At 41.1% G+C, this 20,448-nt stretch overlaps 2 protein-coding genes across 2 annotated transcripts; one reads left to right on the top strand and one right to left on the bottom strand.

Annotated features, from left to right (window-relative positions):
* Window positions 1-3,807: 3,807 nt before the first annotated feature.
* On the top strand, window positions 3,808-7,982 carry layna (layilin a; the record flags this gene model as incomplete). Its single annotated transcript, XM_083927161.1, has 8 exons — window positions 3,808-3,883; window positions 4,016-4,036; window positions 4,453-4,750; window positions 5,875-6,032; window positions 6,114-6,155; window positions 6,245-6,301; window positions 6,395-6,491; window positions 7,271-7,982. 8 exons carry the CDS (start codon window positions 3,808-3,810, stop codon window positions 7,980-7,982), a joined length of 1,461 nt encoding a protein of 486 aa, XP_083783287.1.
* Window positions 7,983-10,373: 2,391 nt separating this feature from the next.
* Window positions 10,374-20,131, bottom strand: alg9 (ALG9 alpha-1,2-mannosyltransferase). Its single transcript, XM_083927159.1, has 15 exons — window positions 19,986-20,131; window positions 16,384-16,519; window positions 16,089-16,223; window positions 15,691-15,761; window positions 15,446-15,534; window positions 14,106-14,241; window positions 13,934-14,021; window positions 13,476-13,581; window positions 12,701-12,823; window positions 11,643-11,797; window positions 11,393-11,522; window positions 11,144-11,291; window positions 10,931-11,060; window positions 10,713-10,843; window positions 10,374-10,593 (listed from the first exon to the last, which is right to left on the bottom strand). The coding sequence occupies exons 1-15, from the start codon at window positions 20,120-20,122 to the stop codon at window positions 10,470-10,472; spliced, it is 1,839 nt and encodes a 612-aa protein (XP_083783285.1). The 5' UTR covers window positions 20,123-20,131; the 3' UTR covers window positions 10,374-10,469.
* Window positions 20,132-20,448: the final 317 nt, after the last annotated feature.

Raw genomic sequence — 20,448 nt, forward strand, 5'->3', positions numbered from 1 at the left:
AAATAAAGGATCCAATACTCAAATTGTCTTTTGGTTGGTTTGATAAGCTTTTAAAGTCAGACATACAGTTAAATTCTGCTGCGAATGACATAAAAAGCACAGGCATCCAGTGTGTTATATTATAGTGTGTCTAAATATCTTTACTTATACATTTTTATATTTTTGTAGCAGCTACACCAGTGATGAAGTGACTTTTGTAACCAGGGCTGTCTTCCATATCACAGTCACAACAGAACATGTAGTGTTCAGAGTTCAAATGTATTTGCATTACTGTAATTAGTTGTGCCATTTCGGTTTTAATACTGGCTTATGTTGTTTTTTGTATTCTCAGTCTTTGCATTTATATAAAAATTCAGATAACGTCTTCTTGTCAAAAGCGTACATGCATACTTACACATGTTCAGAGGAGGATTAATGCACTGGGGGACATGGGACACATTTACCCAATCAGCTGCCATCATGCCGATGTTGTCAAATGATACCACTTACTGTTACTAGACAGTATAACGGCAAAATGCCAGAAAGGAAATGTGATAGAGCACATTATGACAGAGAGAGATTTCATCCATATTGCTCTTATCTTGGGCCATCAAAGCAAAACTATTTAAAATTACAACTTGACCAAACATACAATCCGAAAATAGCTCCTGTAAATGACAACTAACATCATGAATCTGTAATGAACTGGCACGAGAAGGGTGTGAAGAAGAGTTCCCTAACTAGCAAAAATTTTTTATAATGTGAAGTCAAAATGTCTCCTTAATTTACACGACTCATGGTTTATGCATTCACAACCGATGGTTATTTAACGATTTCCTCCTTTTTTCCCCCCAAAACTGCATAAAAAGACACGACTTGAAGAATTACTACAGCACTTAAAAGCTTTCATCAAAACTCTTTCATGAATCATCTCTGCTGATATGGCCGTCCAGCTCCCCCGCAGGTCACTGACTCAGGGCTCATTTCCAGCTCTCTGTGCAGACCTACGCATTGCGGACCCTCAGTCTGGCGACGTGCCAGCTCAGTTCATTCAAATTGAATTTAATGAAAAGTTAAGTTCTTTTTTTTGTTGAGTAATTAAGTTGTTTCTTCTTCTTTCTGGCTTTGCGATGGAAATGAACTGAGTTTGTTATTCATTGCCGTGTCTTTACAACCCACAAACAAACATGGTCATTGCATTACAAATGATTTGTTGCGGTCAGAGCAAGTTTATGACTTCAAATCAAATGTTATTTTACTGTGTAACTATGATCTGTTGACCATTACACTGTCAGACATCGCCTCAGTGAAAATGTACGTTTAGCAGTTCTCTTTACTGTTGCATATTGGCTAAATGTCCAAAATCAAAGAACTGTGGGGAATTTTCAACATCAATGTTTGGTTTCTCTGACGTGGTGAAACGCCTACCCCGTGTGTGAGTGTATGTGTGTGTGAGTGTGTGTGTGTGTGTGGGTGTGTGTGTTTGTGTGTGTGTGTGTGTGTGGTGTGGGGTGGTGCGCTGGGTCAGTGATGTACTGGCCTCCCATGGGAACATTCATCTGGTTTCCCTTTAACTAATTGGGAGAGAGGGAGGAGGTCAGTGGGATAAGAGGAGGAGGCAGAGACGGAGGGAGACAGACTGTGTGAGAGGAGGAACGAATGGGAGAGGCTTAATTGAATGAAAGCCTCTCTTGGTCTCAGATGCTGTAAACAAGGAGGAAATTTAAAGCCGGGTCCATTCCTTATTGAATCCCTCAGGAGGACTCAGTTACCTCTCTGTCTTCTCTTTTATTTTTCAGAGCATCAGCTGCTAAAGTAACGGCAACGGCCACTACCCCGCCTTCAATTTAAACAAACCCTTTGCCTGAAATCAATCTGTGTTTGGATTGAGTAGCGTGCATTAATACAGTATAGCCTATATTCGGGGAAACCTCATCCCTCATACCGCCCTCCCACTCTAACTCCCTACGCTAGCACACACAGCATATTCCTGATGAAGCATCCTGCTGTTTAAACTCTGGCTGGTCTGTCTCTCTGCGAGCCTTAAATCACCCTTATGGGCCATTTTATAAATTACTACCATTAAGAGCTGCATACATACACTTTTACCCCATTTGTGCTCAGAAAAGCAGGTCATGCTCACATGCATCCATGACTTCTGCCGATCTTGTGAGAATATAAAAATTATATAGCCTAGCAGGTATTATATTAGACAGATGGCCCTCCTCCAGAGAGCTGGCTCTGTTCAACGTTGCTGCCTGTTAAAAGGAAGGTTTTTGTTGCAACTGCGTGGAGTAAATGCTGTATATAAATACTGTGACTTGCTGCTGCTCATGGAGGAATTGTTGGGTCTCTGTAAATCATAAATAAGCACTATATTATATATATCAATAATAAATTAATAAAAGTGACTTTCTGACATTAAACTTGTCGTCTGCGTCTATTCTTATTTAACAATCTTAACAACAAAAAAAAAAAAAACGACCTCTGCTATCTCATTGAGTGTTAGTGTGAAGGTTGATGCCACTGCTCCGGAAAACTGTCAGACAAATTAAGTTTTCCTTTCAGACAACAGGAGTTTTTTCAGTCTCAGACGTGTTCTCACCTCCTGGAAATACTCTGTTTGGTTTAGAAGAAGCGGGGGGTCTGGGTGGAGCGTGCAGCCGGTCAGTAATTTGGTCATAAGTAACCAAGTCTCACGCTAGAGATTTCGGCCACTACCTCGTCTTCTGTCCAGTTGGACATTTTCATTGCCATCTTCATTTAAATAACCCTGGGCTTTGGGGCACCTTTTTCCTTCAATGAGAACTGAAAAGGTGCCCTGATGGACACGCCAAAAAAATGTAATAGCTCCTGGATTTACTTCTGGGGTATGCGGCCCGCTGTGTGCCTGCTCAGTCCTTAGACTTTACGTCGGGATAATGTCACATGTTTTTAAATCGCTTTTTTTTTTTTTTGCTGTGCAGGGGAAAGGCATTTTTTATTTTTTTGTTATTAACATGTTGACTCAGCCTATTATTCTAAGAGATTGTATTTGTGTTGTTATCTGTGTCTTTGGGCAATGCTTGATTGGAAAAAGGTGACGTCATGTATATCCAAGCACCAATTAGGACTTAGCAACATCTGAATCAAAAAGTGATGGCAGCCTGAACTTTAATAAGTATTTTACGTTTCAGGGAAATATTTAAGATTTGAAAGCAAAGGAAAAACAAATAATTGTCCCTCCTCTTGGAGATGTCAGCTGTTGTTGGCTAGCTGTCCTTCTATGTACTGAAACACAATAAAGGAAGAACACTGCAGTGGAGACAGACCTGAGAACAATATTTTGACATATCCCTGATCGAGTTAGAGCAGATCATTTTCATGTAACACTTTTGTAATGATAATACCCAAAAGCTTAAGTAATAAAGGAAGGAGCGAAATCTACCTCTTGTCAGCGTTTACTATGAGAAGCACTTGCATGATTAGATGTCTTGCGATCGATGCAGCCTCTTCTCCCAATCATTAAGACTGCTCTTAACAGATTACAGCCCCCTCCCAAACACGCAGTCTTTTCTCCTCCTCCTCCTGCTCCTCCTTCTGTCTCACATACTCTCTCTTTCAGCAGATAGAACAGGAGACCTGCCTCTAGAGCACTTATTTAGCTTTCTCATTGTATTTCATCCTTTTTAGGGCATTTTCTCACACCTGAAGTGACAGCTCACCAATTAAGGTGCAGGTAGAGTTTCTCTGGTTTCTTCTGAGCTTCACTGATGACCAGATGAGCAGACAGCGGTATGAAAAAGACTAAACTGAGATACAAGAGGTGGTGGTGAACAACTGACAAAGATGGACCTGTTGACAATCTTCTGTCACCTCCTGCTTTTATGTTTTGATCCATCTGCAGCCACGAGCCTCATTACAGGTAAGCTGCATACAGAAAACACAACACTGTAACTGTAAACTGTAAATATATGAACTCTTGCCTCAATTGTGGATTTTTGGTTTCCTCATGGTCTGCCTTCCTGACTTTATGCTGGATGTTTGGCTCTTGAAGCGGATATATTCGAAGCCAGAGGTAGGCGACATACTCCTCTCAAAATTACAATTTTACGGTATAAAAGGCTTCCACTACTAACACCATCGATCTAACATGTGGGAACAAAATTCCCATGATTCCCACAGGATGGTCCTTTATTGTGTTCAGCGCTCTCGTAGCTGATGCTTGTGATATATAAAGAAAATTCAGTGCACATCTGACACATGTAATCAGGTGTGTGTGTGTGTGTGTGTGTGTGTGTGTGTGTGTGTGTGTGTGTGTGTGTGTGTGTGGTGTGTGTGTGTGTGTGTGTGTGTGTGTGTGTGTGTGTGGGTGTGTGTGTGTGTGTGTGTGTGTGAGTGTGTGTGTGTGTGTGTGAGTGTGCGTGTGTGTGTGTGTGTGTGTGTGTGTGTGTGTGTGTGTGGGTGTGTGTGCATATGTGTCTTTGGCTGCAGGTCAGCGTGTATGCAAGGCAGGAAAAGGCAGGCCCTGTTACAAGCTGGCCTATTTCTCTGAGCTCCGGCGGAGGCTAAACTTTGTAGAGGCAGAGCTCGCCTGCAGACGGGACGGGGGGCAGCTGCTGAGCGTGGAGTCTGCGTCTGAGCAGAAGATCATAGAGCAGCTCATCACAGAGCTCCGCCCAACTGATGGAGACTTCTGGATCGGTCTCCGCCGTAACCATGGAGAAGATGACAACAGCTCAGACTGCTCTTCACAGTATTACTGGCTGGATGGCAGCAAGTCCACATTTAGGTGGGTGGGAGGTAGTTAAAGGATCCGGAGGGCAAAAAGCAAAGGCAGTATGAGTATTAGTTTATCATTTTAGAGAGTTTTAGAGCAATGAAGTGACCTATTAAATGTAAATGTATTTTATTTATTTATAATAAAGCAGGTCCAGGTGCTATATAAATACTGTGAAAGTACCAAACCGCTCAACAGAGAAATTCACACAGTCCATATTCATAAACTCTGCTTTTGAACAAGCCTTCAGTCAGAACTTTGATATGGTTGTGATGTCACAACTATATTTTTTATAGGGGACGCTACAGTCAGTCTCCAGGTGTAATGACGGTACAGAGATACTGAAAAACAAACAAACCAACACTGACCAATCAAAGCAGAGTGGGCTTTTTTTGGGAGAGGGGCTTAGGGCGCACTCACACTGTCCAGCCATACCGTGCCCCGTGCTTTAGGGTACTTGTCCCGCCCCTCCCTCTCCTCCCACAGCCCAGCCCCGTTTGTACTCACACTACATGGGCCTAGCACAAATCCTTCTTGCCTGTCTATACATCATCAGAACGTAACACGTCACACGCATTGATTGATGTCATCACAATGTTTACAAATCTTTCCATAGACCTCGGAGTTTTTGTGCATCTTGTCCAACTGCAAGCGCGCCTAGGAGCGGTACAGTTGCACTCACACTGGTCAAACGAACTAGACTTTAGCCGTGAAACGTGCTTGGGCACGGTACGGATGGACAGTGTGAGTGCGCCCTTAAAGAGGCAGGCGCTAAAATGAAGCATTTAAGACAGACAGTTAATACAGATATACAATACAATATACAGATAGAAAGAATGAAAACGATGTGTTTTAAAAAATAATTAAAACATGCAAATATGTTCTAGAAACCCCAAATACAAGTATACTATGTAGTATGTGTACTTAAGCATTATAGGAACTTTAATTTTTTTTTCTAAATTACCTAAAACATTTTTTAGTATTTCTATACTTCAGTTCCTTAAATAATTTTTCACCTTTCTTCCAAGCCTAACAGGGATTTCATCGAAAGTTTCATTAGGAGTAACCCCTTGTGATGCGCCATATTGTTTTTTTCAAGGGAGGAAAAGTGCTTTGTGTGTGTGTGTTTGTTGTAGGAAATGGCATTGGGATGAGCCATCGTGCGGCTATGAGGTGTGTGTGGTAATGTATCATCAACCGTCCGCTCCTCCCGGGCTGGGGGGCCTCTACATGTTCCAGTGGAACGACGACAATTGTGAAACCAAGAACAACTTCATCTGTAAATACACTGCAGGTACCGCGAACACAGTATTTCAATATTCTGTTACTTTGAGAATACTTGGACATTGTTGACCGTGCTTCATTCTCTCCACAGAGAAGCCACAGGACCCTTCCCCTCCTCCCAACTCCACTCAAAGTAAAATGCGCTCAGTAAAAAATGGACTACTCTTTGAAAGTGAGTGTGGTCAATACATAGTGATGTGTAACCGATGCTTCTCATTACAGATGTCTTCCCTTCATCTGTGCTGCCGTGGAATCCAAGTGACCACAACCAGGGCAGAAGTACAGGTTGACTGAGATTCACGTTGATAAATCTTTTTCTGCATTCGTCATAATCATCTCTAAATATTTATCTGTTTCCTGTCTCTCTTTCAGCTCTGAATTTGGTTTACATCATCATTCCCACCATACCCCTGATCCTGCTGTTACTGACAGTGATGGGAGTCTGCTGCTTCAAACTACTTGACAGACGGTGAGGATCCTAACAAATGCATCTTTGATCTACTGCAACTCAAACATCAGCATGGTTGATAAAATCCTTACTAGAAAAACGGTCTTACTTTAAAAAACAGTTCATTTCCTAGGACTATCTAAGCTATAGACATCAAGCGGCAACATGATAGGAAAAATCCATAATACAACAAGCAGCGTGTCTTTAATTGGTAAACTTAAAGGATCACTTAAGTGGTACTCTAATGTTTTAGTATGTTTTAGTCTTCCCTACCCAGTCTGTGGCAAACATTTGTTTTTTCAGCCTTAATCTTTAAAATTCACTCTCAAATACATAGTTTAACCTTTTTTAAAGGCTTTGAAATTTGAGACGCAGTGCATTTGTTGTGGACTATCTTCGACTGTGGATTAATAACCACTAGTGAGTACTGTAGCAGGACGGTGTATTTGGGGTTTCAGGGCGGGAGTCCATGTTTACCGTAATCGAGGAACACACCAAGTGCAACGATGTGGGTCATTTGTGTGTTTTTGATAACTTGTGGACAACAGTGAAGGTCTATGTCAACGAAATAAACCTTATCAGCTTTTGCTACTTCTGCAATACTTGCTAGTAGGATCAGTGCCCTGAGACACTGATGTTTTCTGGCACTAAAAAAACTGTCAAGTTCAATCAACACCTCAGTTTCGATATAAAGTGAAGATCATGCGCTTCAGTAAAACTCTTGCATATGGTACATCATCTACTACATTCTATGTTTGAGGGGTCTTGTTATTCATGCTTTTCTTCTGTGTGTGAGACAGAAGGAGGAAAGAGCAGAAATCCGAAGTATGCCAGACAGACCTGGCCCTCTGCCCCAGCCCGGCTCCAACTGACGTCTACAACGTCATTCGCTCCCAGAAGGAGGATGACCTGGTTTCAGCTCGCCCTCACACCAAGAACACCTCCTTTTTATGCTCCTCCCCTGACACCCCGACAGGTGACTACGACAACCTGGGGGGTCGGGACACAGAGAGCGGCTTTGTGACTCTTGCCAGCACAGAGAGCTGCTTCCTCAACTTTGACCTCAATGACCTCAGCCTTGGACGTCGCGCCACCCGCGACTTCTACGACACCAGCTTGGGCCGCTCAGGAAAGAGGGACTTAAATGACGGCGGTCTGGGCTGCAACGGGCACAGAGAGTTTTATGACAGGAGTCTAGGTCGTCGTACGACAAAGAGTGAGCATTACGGCAGCAGTGTTTATGGGGACCATGGGTTGTATAACGCCAGTATCAGAGGAGGGAGTGACCTTTATGATGACAAAATTAGGCCTGGAAGTCACACAGTAAAGGCTGACCTCTATCAGACATACATCACCAACGGCAAGGAAGACACTTACCAAACCAGCCTCGGAACCTATGGAAACCGAAAATCCTACCAAGCAAATCTGGATTGCTACAGAAATGGGCTGAATCTTGATGGCGGAAGGAGATACTTCAATGAGCAAGAATGGATCAACAGAGAAAACTACTGATCCTCTGAACAGATTTTACACTTGTGTGTACAGCAGATATTGGCAGGAGAGCAGCAAACATACTGTACTATAGACATGCGTGGTTGTAATTGTTTGTATTTGTATTGGATTTCAGGACATAATTCAACCTGTAGCCCTTTTGGTAGGACCTTTTGGTTCTTAGTTTGTGGTAATCAAAAGCAGATTTGTTAAGGAATATGAATTTAAAATCAGCTTACCTAAATTACAAAATGCTGCCCATCTTCTATCGGTTTGTATGTGCAAATACCGTGTAATGCCTTGCTATCAAATGGTATTGCTAACAATGAACCACATTTCCCACAGCCTTTAAATTATCGTTTTCTTACTTGCAATACTGGAAGGCATAATTAATTCCCACGGTTAAACCTCAAAGTCTTTCCTCTTGGGGAGAACTACTCCATATGTGAAAAAAAATGTATTAAGCCTTTTGTGTCTGCTGAGTGAAGTTGGATAAATTGCCTAAAGTTATGTCACACAAGTCAGCACTGGTTGGGGTTGAAGACTACAAGAGGTTGCTCGAGGCTAGCATTAGGCTACATTAGCTGCTACTAGCATAACACTGGAGCACACCGATGTTGCCCAGGTCCTATGTTCCCCGCTTTGTATGTTTCCCGCTTTTCATAGAAAGGGTCCCGGTCTGTTATTTTTTCCCTAATCAGTGCCAAATTTCATGGCAAATGGGCCAAAGTAGACCCTGACCCTGACCCTAAGCGTAACCCCTAACCCTAACAAAATGCTGAATGAAATCAGCAAAGGGAAGGGGAACATGGGACCTGGGGAACATAGGAATGACCCCCATAACACACCCCAAATCTTGGTAGATTAGAGTGTACCTTCAAAACGTCAAGATACGTATACTTATAACAAAAAAATATAAGTAAACTACACAGGCGGCAACCCACAGACTGTTGTTTGAACTTATAAGTTACAATCAGTAATGAGATGTAACTCTAACCCTATCTTTTAACCTAACCCAAACCCTAACCCTCATAGACAACGTTAGCTAGCTGCTAAGTTATTGACTTTAAGATTTATTCAGGGGGTACGGTCCAGCATCTAACCCGAATCTCAACCAAACTATTGCTGGTCGTTGCATTGTGGGTAATGGAGGCACGAGGGTTTGATAAGAAAGAAGAATGCATGAAATAGAATTGACATATTTCTGATACTTTCCGGATCCTTTTTAAAAAAACTGTCTATGTGTACATAACTCGGCCCTAAGACTAGATTATTTCTCAATCAATTCACTTGATTTGTGCTTTAACTGTACATATCTCAAACACACTTTCTTTTTGTGAAATTACCACAAAAAATGTGCACACAGGAAACCAGGCGGTCTTCAGAGGCAGTAGATACTCGAGCTTTACGGAAAAGAGGCCCAGTAAAGAAGCCAAGTTAAACTTCAAGTAATAGCATGGAGTGTCTCAGATCTGACTGAATGATTATGCCGTCTTTGTGAAGCAGCTTGTTTGCATGGCCTTGTCATGCTGCCCTTGCTTGGTATGATAACTATTGAGGTCTTGGACCCTTATGTTTACTGTGCCTGTTTTAAACACAACCAAGCTCACCTGATATAAACAGGCTACCTCAAACAAATTGAGACACAATAAACCAAATCAATACAGATTAAGGGAGTATTCTTTGTATGTACTGCAAGTGTGTTTTGACATAGCCTTAAATTGTGAGATGTCCAGAACTTGAAGTAAATGAATACACTTGTTCCCTTATTTATTAATGGAATTCTGTCTCCATTGAGGAAATCAAACACAATGCTAACAGCTCATACAGTGGATTTGAGTGCCTGCAGCCTTACCACAGCAATGGCATGATATAGAAAAGAATGACCAAATATATTACTATTATTTATTCAGAATGTATAATGCCCTGACATCTCTCCTGTAAGTGAGTGGTTTGTATGTTTGTTACACCAGGAAACCTTCAAATAAAATGAGATCAGTATTAAATCTGTCTGCTTGTGGTGAAGTGGTTTAACTGTCCCAATAAAAAAGGTGGATTCATTAGCAGTCAAGCATGTTTTTATTAACATTCCAAGTTAAATTATACACCCTCGCTTTCATTCATCTCCGCCACTCACACAGATACCACACAATAAGAGACGCGCACACACACACACACACACACACACACACACACACACACACACACACACACACACACACACACACACACACACACACACACACACACACACACACACACACACACACACACACACACACACACACACACACACACACACACACACACACACACACACACACACACACACACACACACACACACACACACACACACACACACACACACACACACACACACACACACACACACACACACACACACACACACACACACACACACACACACACACAAACACACACACTCTTAAGGGGAAGTGACTGATTTCTGTTGTTAAGGTTCTGGACTTGAGCCCAAGTTCAAAGGTCAGCCATGGGTCCGCTTACGAGGCTGCTTTTGCCGCCGTGGTTTCAAGATGATGTAGCGCCTGTAGGTGGTGTGTTGCTCTGATATAAATGGGATGTAGAGCGCTCTGAAGAAGGGAGATGACCTGATGGAGAAAAAGAAAAAAAAACTGGATCAGTCTCTTTTAAACATCTCATCAAACTTTTTTAAATTTAAAGACTTTAGATTTTTTTCTCTGTGTAAATTTCAGATTTGGGTAAATACTTTGAGGCTTGAAGGTAAGGCTTAAAGGCGATGATGTTCCACTCCTCTTTGTTGGCTGAATATCGTGGCTCCAGTGGCGTCTCTTCATCAGTGTCCAGATCTACCAAGTAGTGGCACTGCCGTAAATCCACCTGCACAGGGTAAAAGATTCACAATTAGAATGCAACTGCTATTCAGTAGTGTCCATGTGTCAGCACACATGCACTTGTGTGACTCACATATCTTGTCGGCTCCTCCAGATTCTGGTCGTTCATATTAGCTGGGATGCTCTGTGTGGCCAGAGGACCAGAGGTGTACGGCTGAGGCAGCTGCCCTTTAAACTCAGACTGAATGAAGTGCAGTTGCCAGCTGTAGATTAAGAAAGAGAAACAATCAGCACTTGATAATGACAAAATACTTTCCATACTTTCATAAGAGACCTGAATACGGACTTGTGTGGTAGCAGGAAGCTGCTTGGGAAGCGGTACCACTCTTTGCCCACGCACACACTAACAGGTCTGCCTTCAGGGACTGAGTGGAGAGTCGGATCCTTGGCGATTCGATGGAACTCTGGGTACAGGTCCAGAGGGGCGTGGTAGCCTGTAGACGGAGGGAAAGATCTCTATTTATCCATCTTGGACTGTTTATTTTGTTATCCTGATACTGATGCTTAGAAGAATAGTGTCTGCCTGTACACACACCTTTGAAGAGGGCGACAGAGCGAGACAGTGACAGCACTGTGAAGACCACGACTGCACTTAGGGCCAGCCAGTTGGACGAGACCGTGTAGTGCTCCAGTCGGTACCGTTGGAACAGGAAGTGGTAGCATTTCTGCAAGAAATGAAATGAATCTGACACAATTTATTTTTAAAGATTCTAAAAACTACTACACATTAAGACAACTAACACACTACCATTTTGAAACAAAAAAAACAAAATGGCAAAACACACCTGTAGAGAGGAGAGGGCTACTGCCCCACTGAGGCAGATGAGGGGGTAGATGGGAAAGAGGAAACGCTCTTCTTTGTGAGGTCTGGTGAAGAAAACCAACATCCATAGATACATGGGAGACAGAGTCAGCCAGTATGGACGGCCCAGGTTCTGCACTGCAGAAAACACGTGTGCACAAGCACGAGAAATCACAAGAGGAGCTGCTTTGAAAAATGGCTGGTCAGAAACATAAACTCTTGAAAACATATTAATTGTGATACATTTTTTGCTTTTGCTGAAAACCTCATAATGCCACGTAAGACAATTTTTGACTGCAGGAACTCACTGCATTTAGACGCAAGGGACCTGAGTCAAAATTAACTTCCTGGGACATTTTCCGGGGTCATTTAACCCCCTAAAGAGTACCTGTTCGGAGCGTAGTACTGAAAGAACAGGGACTTTTGGGTCGGTTTTACAGGGATGGCCGTCACTGATGAGCAATACATCTATGGTGCAGCAGCAAATACTGCGAGCAGAAAATTATGCAGTGAAGTTTTTTAGATGAAATGGACGGGCACACAGGCTGCCAACATCCGCAGCCCTTGTTCCGTCATGTTGCTTTTTTATACTTAAGCAGACTAATTTGCCTAATCTTTGTGGTTCTTTAGACCGCAGTGGGCCGCAAAACTTTTAGTTCCTTGAAAAATGATTGTTTTAACTGTAAGTCCCAGAAACTTTGGGTCAAAACGTGGTTATATATGCGTTTACTGAGGCTGGGTACAATTTTGATGGAGCGGTTTTGTAATACTAACAGTCATTAGTTACAAGAAATAGCGATTGGATTGCATCATATCAGAATTCAATCAGTTTGCCAACATAGACATTTGTTACATAAAAGTCTACGACACAATGAGGTGAAAAGTACTCGAGTGTGTCATTAACACACCACTTGTAATCATAATAAATATTGTTCTGCTAAGAGAAACAAATAACAACCTTTTCATCATCCAAAAAGTGTAAGTTATTACACTGTTTATTCCTTTTTTTTAGTGCTGGTGTATGAAACAGACACTCCTCACCATTGAACCTGTGTAACAGTGTCTCCATGAGAGCAGTGAGTGGCAGAGAAAACAGTGCCAGAGCAAACACCAGGTTGAAGTTCAGGATCCCATTTGCAAAGTAGAAATGCCAGGGCTCTGTACCTGAAAATGAAACAACACAAAACATGCTTTGTATTAAAACTCATGTAAAGAGTATTACAGTAAAGACAACATAAAGTTCTGGCTGAAAATCCACAGAGGGGATGGTCAAAGAATATAAGAGCAGATAAAACACTGAACAATAGTGGTGGGTCTATTTACAACCTATTGGCACTCTGAGTGTTTGATATGATAAGTGTTGATGATGGTATGCCCTCTAGAGTTCACTAAAAAAACAGTACAGCATTAAACGTATCATGCTTTAACTATAGTTCCATTATCATTAAATATACTATATACAATCAGCCAACAATCACTATAATAAATGCCCTAAGCATGCCTAATTAACACCAGCATTGTTTAGAATAAAAAAACCTTAATGGTGTGTTTAACTGTTGTATGGCAAAACCATTGATGGAAGTGTCACTAGAATCAACTTGGAAATTCTATTTCTGATGCTTTAACTAACTGATCGGCTCTAGTAAGGTCAGTTTTCTTGGTGTGATTCAATATTGTTAAATTATAAAAATAATACCTCACGTTCTAAATTTCACACAGAATACTTTAAACAACTATATACTAGAGGCTGTAATAAAACCTGGCGCAACACAATGCAGGTTTGATCAACCAGATAGTAGGTATGCTTGTATATTACCATACAGATCAGGTCCATGTGGTGTGAAGACGTTATATAGCAGAATATTGACTGGAGCGATGACCAGTTTGCCATAAAAGTAAGAGTCCACTGCCACAAGGGGTACCTGAGAAAGACACACAGGAAAGAGAGAGGAAAGTAAATAGGCCGATTTACATTTAGCAACATCAAACATAATGTAGTGTATCATTAATGAAGAATTACAGAGTGTTTGTATTTACCATGACAATGTCTGTTATATTATTTCATTTTCTGTATGACACATGAAAAAAAAACAGAGAAAATGTAATATCCCCTTATCTTCCCACATTATTGATTAACTCTCCCACAGAAGGTCTATGCACACGCTGCAGCTGTGACACTGCAAAGAAGCGCATTTATATGTACCTTTGTCCTATAATATGCAAATTTAAAGCCTTATTAGTTTTACATGCGTTTTGAAAAATCAATATTCTCACCAGCAGCAGAAGCAAAGCAACAGCTGACCAGGTGATAAAACTTTTCCACTGCCTCTTTAACACCAGCAGGTCAAAGGCGATCGGAATTCTGAGGAGAAAATATGTCGAAGCTGTATTAAGAGTCAAAAAGATTGTACTGCCGACAAATACGCATTTTTGTTCAAGACCGTACCCAACCAGAGCAGAGAAAGGCCATCCAACAATGGCACCGGCAGCCACACCTAAGATGGCTAATGGTGTTGAGTCCTGAAACCACCCCGTCATGGCAACCAGGGTTGTGTACATACAGAAAGAGGAAGGCAGGAATGCTGAGGAGCAAAAACAAAAGGGAGGATAGATCACAATAAATGAGCAGCAAAAAAGGAACCATCACAGACACGTCACATCTAAATATGTTACAGCTGCCTTTTTCATCCCACCTTCATAAAAGGGAAGGGAATAAAGGGGAATAAGGGGAATATTGAAAACAGAAATGTACCACAAATATGAAATGTTTAGGGATGGGTACCATAACCAAGTTCTAAATTTGCCACGGGGCAAGATTCTGAAAGGCCGTACTATCGATATGCTCTGACGTTATCGGTCCTGCTTAATGGTCCTTGCATTCCTTATGAACAGGTTCTGTATCAAAGGCCGCGCTCCTGTGCAGGGGGCGGGGCTTGGTGCTGCATGTCTGTCATTCTCTCGCTCACACCGATAGAGACTATGACGCAGAGAACAAAAGTGTGGGTTTTAATTTGACCAAAATTGACGCAAATAGTAATGCTCCAAACACCTAAAAGTGCATAATATTCAGCCGGATAAATGCATCATTTTGAGCCTAGATCGCAAATCTCCCCTTTCCCAACCCACCTCAGATACAGTAATTTATGCTCGCGATTTATTATGCTGCCAGAGCAAACAGAGATAATCAAAATAAAAAAACACAGGAGTAATGACGTGATGCCCACATTAACACTGTATTTTAATGTTGTTGTATAGATAGCTTATGCTAAACGTTGCTATTAAAACGTTTTCTATTTGATTTATGCTGTTATTTTCTTCAAAACTGTGCTGCAGATTTGGCTTTCAAAAACATTTATTACAGTACAGTTAGTAAAGTACATTCTAAGATACAAGAAAATAAAGCAGTAGTACATTAAATTCTCAATTCAATTCTCAATTTGTTACATTTAAAAAAAGAAAAAAGAACCGATAACCGTTTAAGTACCGTATCGATAAGCAGTATCTCATCCCTAGAAATGTATGTTCTTAAATGTATACTGCACACTGTGCAAATGGCCGTTCCGCTCCTTATTTTTGACCAGTATGCTGATTTGGCAGAAAAAGATGACTCTGTAATAAGTTATTAAAAAAAGATGGATGGTAACATCACAGAGGGCTGGGATAGAGGCAATTAGAAAGTTATTTGAGTCAGATACCAAAGTGAAACGATAATAAAAAATGATGGAATCAGTAATAAATCACAACAGAGATGGAAATGGATGAACTAAGTGAATAAATCTGACCAACCTGCAGACGAGCAGAACATTCCCGTGCTCAGGACAAGGAACGCCAACATTAGACGGCCCACATGCAAACCAAACTTCTTACAAACTGCCCTGTGTCACACACAAGCCAAATTATTAACTTGGATATTAATCATCATTGTCTATATATATATATATATATAAAGATAAAGATACATAATCATCGCAAAAATGAGTGTGCAAAATGCTTAGGATGCCTACTTGCATTTAAGAGGAGTGTAAACTCACTTGTAGAAATAGAGTTCACAGACACAGCAGGAGAATGCTAAGACACAGCGTACAAAGTAGAACACCAAAACCTGCAACACAATTCAAAGACAAGCCTGAAGCTTCTGCAAATATACCAGTTCAATGATATACACACCTCTGTGTGTGTGTGTGTGTGTGTGTGTGTGTGTGTGTGTGTGTGTGTGTGTGTGTGTGTGTGTGTGTGTGTGTGTGTACATGCTTTCTTTATGTTTCTACATACAGGACACTGTTGTCCTGCAGTTTAAGGTAAATGCAGTCCTCTCAATGAGAGAACACTGGGAATAAAAGAGAGCCGGTGATCTTGCTGACGGTCAGTCATTTAAAATATCAATAACAAACGTTGTAATAAATTATAACAGTAGGTGTGGAACAGTTACCTTGTTTGTTTGTAGAACATGGGCATGCAAACAAGCAGGAAGGGCATGTAACCATAAGTAAGCGTATGATCTGATGGCGTACAATGGAGAATATTCCCATGTTTGCATCCCAGTGCCGTACAGCAGGTAGTGCATCTGGCAAAACAGTAACATCATCAGTACAGATCAGCAGTTGCAGAAAAAGAAGCAGTAACTTGCAATAAAGAAATTCTGACATAGATATGAGAAAATCACTGGGTCACAAATATCTGCTCATTGCACTAAAGGATTCCTAAAAGCAGTGAGTAGTACTCACAGGCTCCCAGTAGTTGAAAGTCTCATCACAGTCTGAGATGTTGCTGAGCAAAGCTGCACAGAAACGTGCAGAAAGCAGGCATTTAAACGCAGTTGAACCTTCCGGAGCCCATACCTGTCCTCCCCGACTTATTGACCTATTTAAAAACACGCACACAGATGCACAATTGCTAAATAACCAACAATAATATATGCACTATTGTTATGATCAATGTCAGCATTAAATGTAATCAACTTAATAAAAATGTACTCAAAAAGTGCATAATGTCTGCTTTGTGTACATTGAACAGAAAATGACCTTGATGGTATAGAGTCTAATCATCTGAAGCAACCTAATGAACCAAAAAAACTGGCCTTTGATGCTTGTCTATGTGTTTTAACATTCACAGGCTGAACTGTTTGATGTTTCCAGTGGACCTGTTTTTAATAAAACAGCAATTATGGTAATCATTTCAGATCTGGCTCATTAATATGCCCTTAATTACAAAAGGTGTTTGGTGGAACACGAAGTAAATAACTAATGAAACCTGTATTGCTCAGAACAGCTGTCCTCTGCTACTCCTACAATTCTAGTTTTGTTTTGCCTGCCCCATGTAAAGAGACTAAAGGTCCTCGACGCAGCGGCCGTAGGTTCAACTCCGACCTACAGCCCTTTGCTGCATGTCTCCCCCGCTCTCTCTCTCTCACCCCATTTCCTGTCTGTCCTTTTTTACTTTCAATCATTCCTTGTTCAACATAAGACAAATACTTAACTTATATAAACCATATTTATTTATGACAATTGCTTTTTTGACGTAGGTGACATGTCACGTAGCGCCATCGGGCATTTAATCTAATTTAATCAAGGAGCTGTGTATGTATTTATCGGTTTATTATATCGTCCTGTTATCTGATATCCGATAGTTAATGTTAAAGTCAGTATCGGCTGATACCGATAGCTTGCCGATATTATCTTGCATCCCCAAAAAGTACTTTATTTACTTCGATAATCTATCAATGCCCATTATAACTTGCTCCCAGATGTGGTCAGCTGTGTTCTTGTTAATAGAAATAATCAGGAGTGACTACTGTACTTTTAAAAACATTGAACGTGTCACTACAGGTTACAGGATAACCTACACTCCTCTGGTGTCCGTGGTTCACACTCAGTCGGCTCAGTTGCAGCTTAGCATTGATCCTCACACGTTACGTTTTATTATGACACGTCATCTTACAAACTGATATAAATGACTTCAAAGGACTTCAGCAACGCACTGACATCAACAATTACGCACTTAAAATAAACATTTACGTCTGTGCTGAGGGCGAGGTGACAGTTTGTGTCGTCATAACCATAGACATAAAGAGTAGACGCCTCATCGAACGTTGGGCCTATTGGCGCTGACGAGCGGTGGGGCCGCCATCTTGGCCCGGTCGCCCGCTCCACTCAGTGTAAGGACAGGACACGGTTCAGCGTATTTTAATATTCACAGTGGGATTAGCAGTAATAGAATATTCTGATATATGATATATGTGATGTATGATAGGTGTTTTGCAAACACTATAAATATAAACACAACAATATAAATCATTTATAGAGTATTAATAGGCTATATTTCATACATGAATACATAAATCTCTCTCTCACTCACTCTCTCTCTCTCTCTCTCTCTCTCACACACACACACAAACACACAAACACACGCATGCACACACACACACACACACCCACAGAGAAAATTAAAATACATATAAATCAAGAGTATCAATACAATTAGGTCAGAGAGAGAGAGAGAGATGACATTTTGGACACATCTAAATACAAGTCAAACAGACAAACTTCCATTTAAGGCACTAAAAAACAAAAACAAGAGCCGAACCCTATATGTTAATAAATATTCAGAAATGATCCATGCTCTGCCAGTCGAATAGTCGTGGTAGTGGAGAGGAGAGGGAGGGTCCACATTTGAGCGAGTGTGTGTGGTATACAAATATATATAACATTTTGTTAAATCGATCATTTTCACACTGTTTTGTTCTTGCACAGTTACCAAGTGTAGAGTGTAGCTCTCATTCTAAAAGACAGTGATGTTGGAGGAGTACTTTGTATAGTATCTAAAATGACTGTGTCCTTTGTTTTTAGGCAAGGTCTAATTATGTGGATGTCTTCTTTATTACATATTTTAATGATGTAGTAATTGTATTTAATGTGCAAACAAAAACACGGGGCATAGTTCAGTAATATCCATTTTAAATTATACAAACCATTTAAGATTTTTCCTTAGTTAAATAAATGTATGATTTTTTCTTTTCAGACTGTTTCAACTTCTGTGGTACAACTGAACTAAAAAAGCCTGGACCCATCAGTTCTGGTTCGTCCTGCTTTCAAGTGGAGATGTGGAAAACCAAGTAAAAATGTATGGGACATTTTGTTCAGCGGTGAGAATATCGGGCACAGAGTGGAAATACATGTTCACGCTTGCCTCGTATATCTCTGATTCATTCTTTATAATAAACCCCACATCATGTTGCTCCTGTTTGATGAAACAGTTTAACAGCAAAGGATGTTGATCAGATTCTGTCACTTCTCCTTTGATAGTCTAAACTTTAAAAAAAAAAGTGACATGACATGAAAAATTATCTCATAATTCATCTAAATGTCATGTTCAATATTTAAAAAAACAAAACTGAGAATATCTGAGGTGACCTGAGATGAACTGTCTCTGAAGTGTCTTCCTCTCATGAAACCCCAGCACATCCTCTGCTGACCTACTGCTTGAAATGTGCAATCCATTTACACTAGACCAGATGTACGACAACCCCTCTCCTCCCTGCTTCTCCTTTCATATCTACACAGGCTTGCACACACACATCTGGCCGGGGGGTAAATTAACTAACATTCCCACAGAGGCTAATCTCCACGCCTCTACTGTGACAAGATAATAATAATATAATAAGGGACAGCAGCTCCTCTGGCAGCTAAATATTTATCTACCTGCCACAGCCTGAGGGACTCACTATAACATTCAAAAATGCATGGATTTATGTATAATTGTTTAAAATTGTACTGTACCGTACTGATTATGAATTGTAATATTGTAATATTAGATTAGAGCAGGAATACGCTGCACAGTGCTCTGGCATCTTGTTCCTTCTGCTGCTCAACTCATAGGCTCAACGAGTCATTCATAGAACTGATCTGGGAGAAGGACCGATCCAAGATGGCGGCCGCATTTCTCGCGGCCCAACGTTCGATGCGGCATCTACTCTTTATATGTCTATGGTCATAACCCTGTCAATGTGACAGCAGTTTATGAATGAATCTGACTGACTGGGGTAACCAGGCAACTACTCAACTACGTCGCTCAAAAGAAACACGCAACTAACTAGTACTTGGGGCGGATACTCAACTCAACAGCATTATATTTCAAACAACTGTAAAGACACAGTCCTGTGGGTTGTTAAGGGGACGTTATCAATCGTTGTTATCGTGTCGTTATGACCCAAACTTGCTTAACGTATCAAAGTAGCTAACGTTAGCTTCCCCCGCTGAGGCTGTCAGTCAGACCGGGGGATGGAGCTCACAGGACCGGCGACTGTTAGTGTCTCCCGGCTCATACTCACTCTTGCCGAGTCTCTGTGGTTTTACTGTCATCGCCGCCTTTCTCCTCCTTCGGTGGCCGAGCTTCGGCGGGGACGTTGTTTGCATCTTGTCTGCAGCTGCCTCGCCTGGTTCGCTGCCGAAGCGCCTTGGCCGCCATGTTTTCCGACGCTGCTCCCCGAGTGGCGCTTCGTTCATTATCGCCGCTGTTCGGTTATTGACAGCTCTCATCCAGCTCAGTATGAAACCTCTCATTCAACTCTCTCTTTCTGTACATTACACATTTGTCCTTGTCTTTTAGGATTACATATATATATATATATATCACATCTCAATGAAATATCTTGCAACCCCCACAAATACGGCTACCTGTTTCGCTATACACGACTAATTTAAATTCTAACAGACCATAAATAAACCCCTTAATATATCCGGTTTAAGCTATTTTATACTTCTATTCCAGAGGTAAATATTGCATTTTTACTT

This window comes from Echiichthys vipera, assembly GCF_963691815.1.
Source record: "Echiichthys vipera genome assembly, chromosome: 14".
Taxonomy (NCBI): domain Eukaryota; kingdom Metazoa; phylum Chordata; class Actinopteri; order Perciformes; family Trachinidae; genus Echiichthys; species Echiichthys vipera.

What these genes read in the sequence shown, in the direction of transcription:
- alg9 (XM_083927159.1), bottom strand. Translation starts at nt 20,122, where the DNA reads ATGGCGGCCAAGGCGCTTCGGCAGCGAACCAGGCGAGGCAGCTGCAGA. An exon ending in TTGCTTTGCTTCTGCTGCTG is followed by an intron (nt 13,582 to 13,933) that starts GTGAGAATATTG and finishes TGTCTTTCTCAG; the next exon opens with GTACCCCTTGTGGCAGTGGA. An exon ending in ACATGGACCTGATCTGTATG is followed by an intron (nt 12,824 to 13,475) that starts GTAATATACAAG and finishes TTTCATTTTCAG; the next exon opens with GTACAGAGCCCTGGCATTTC.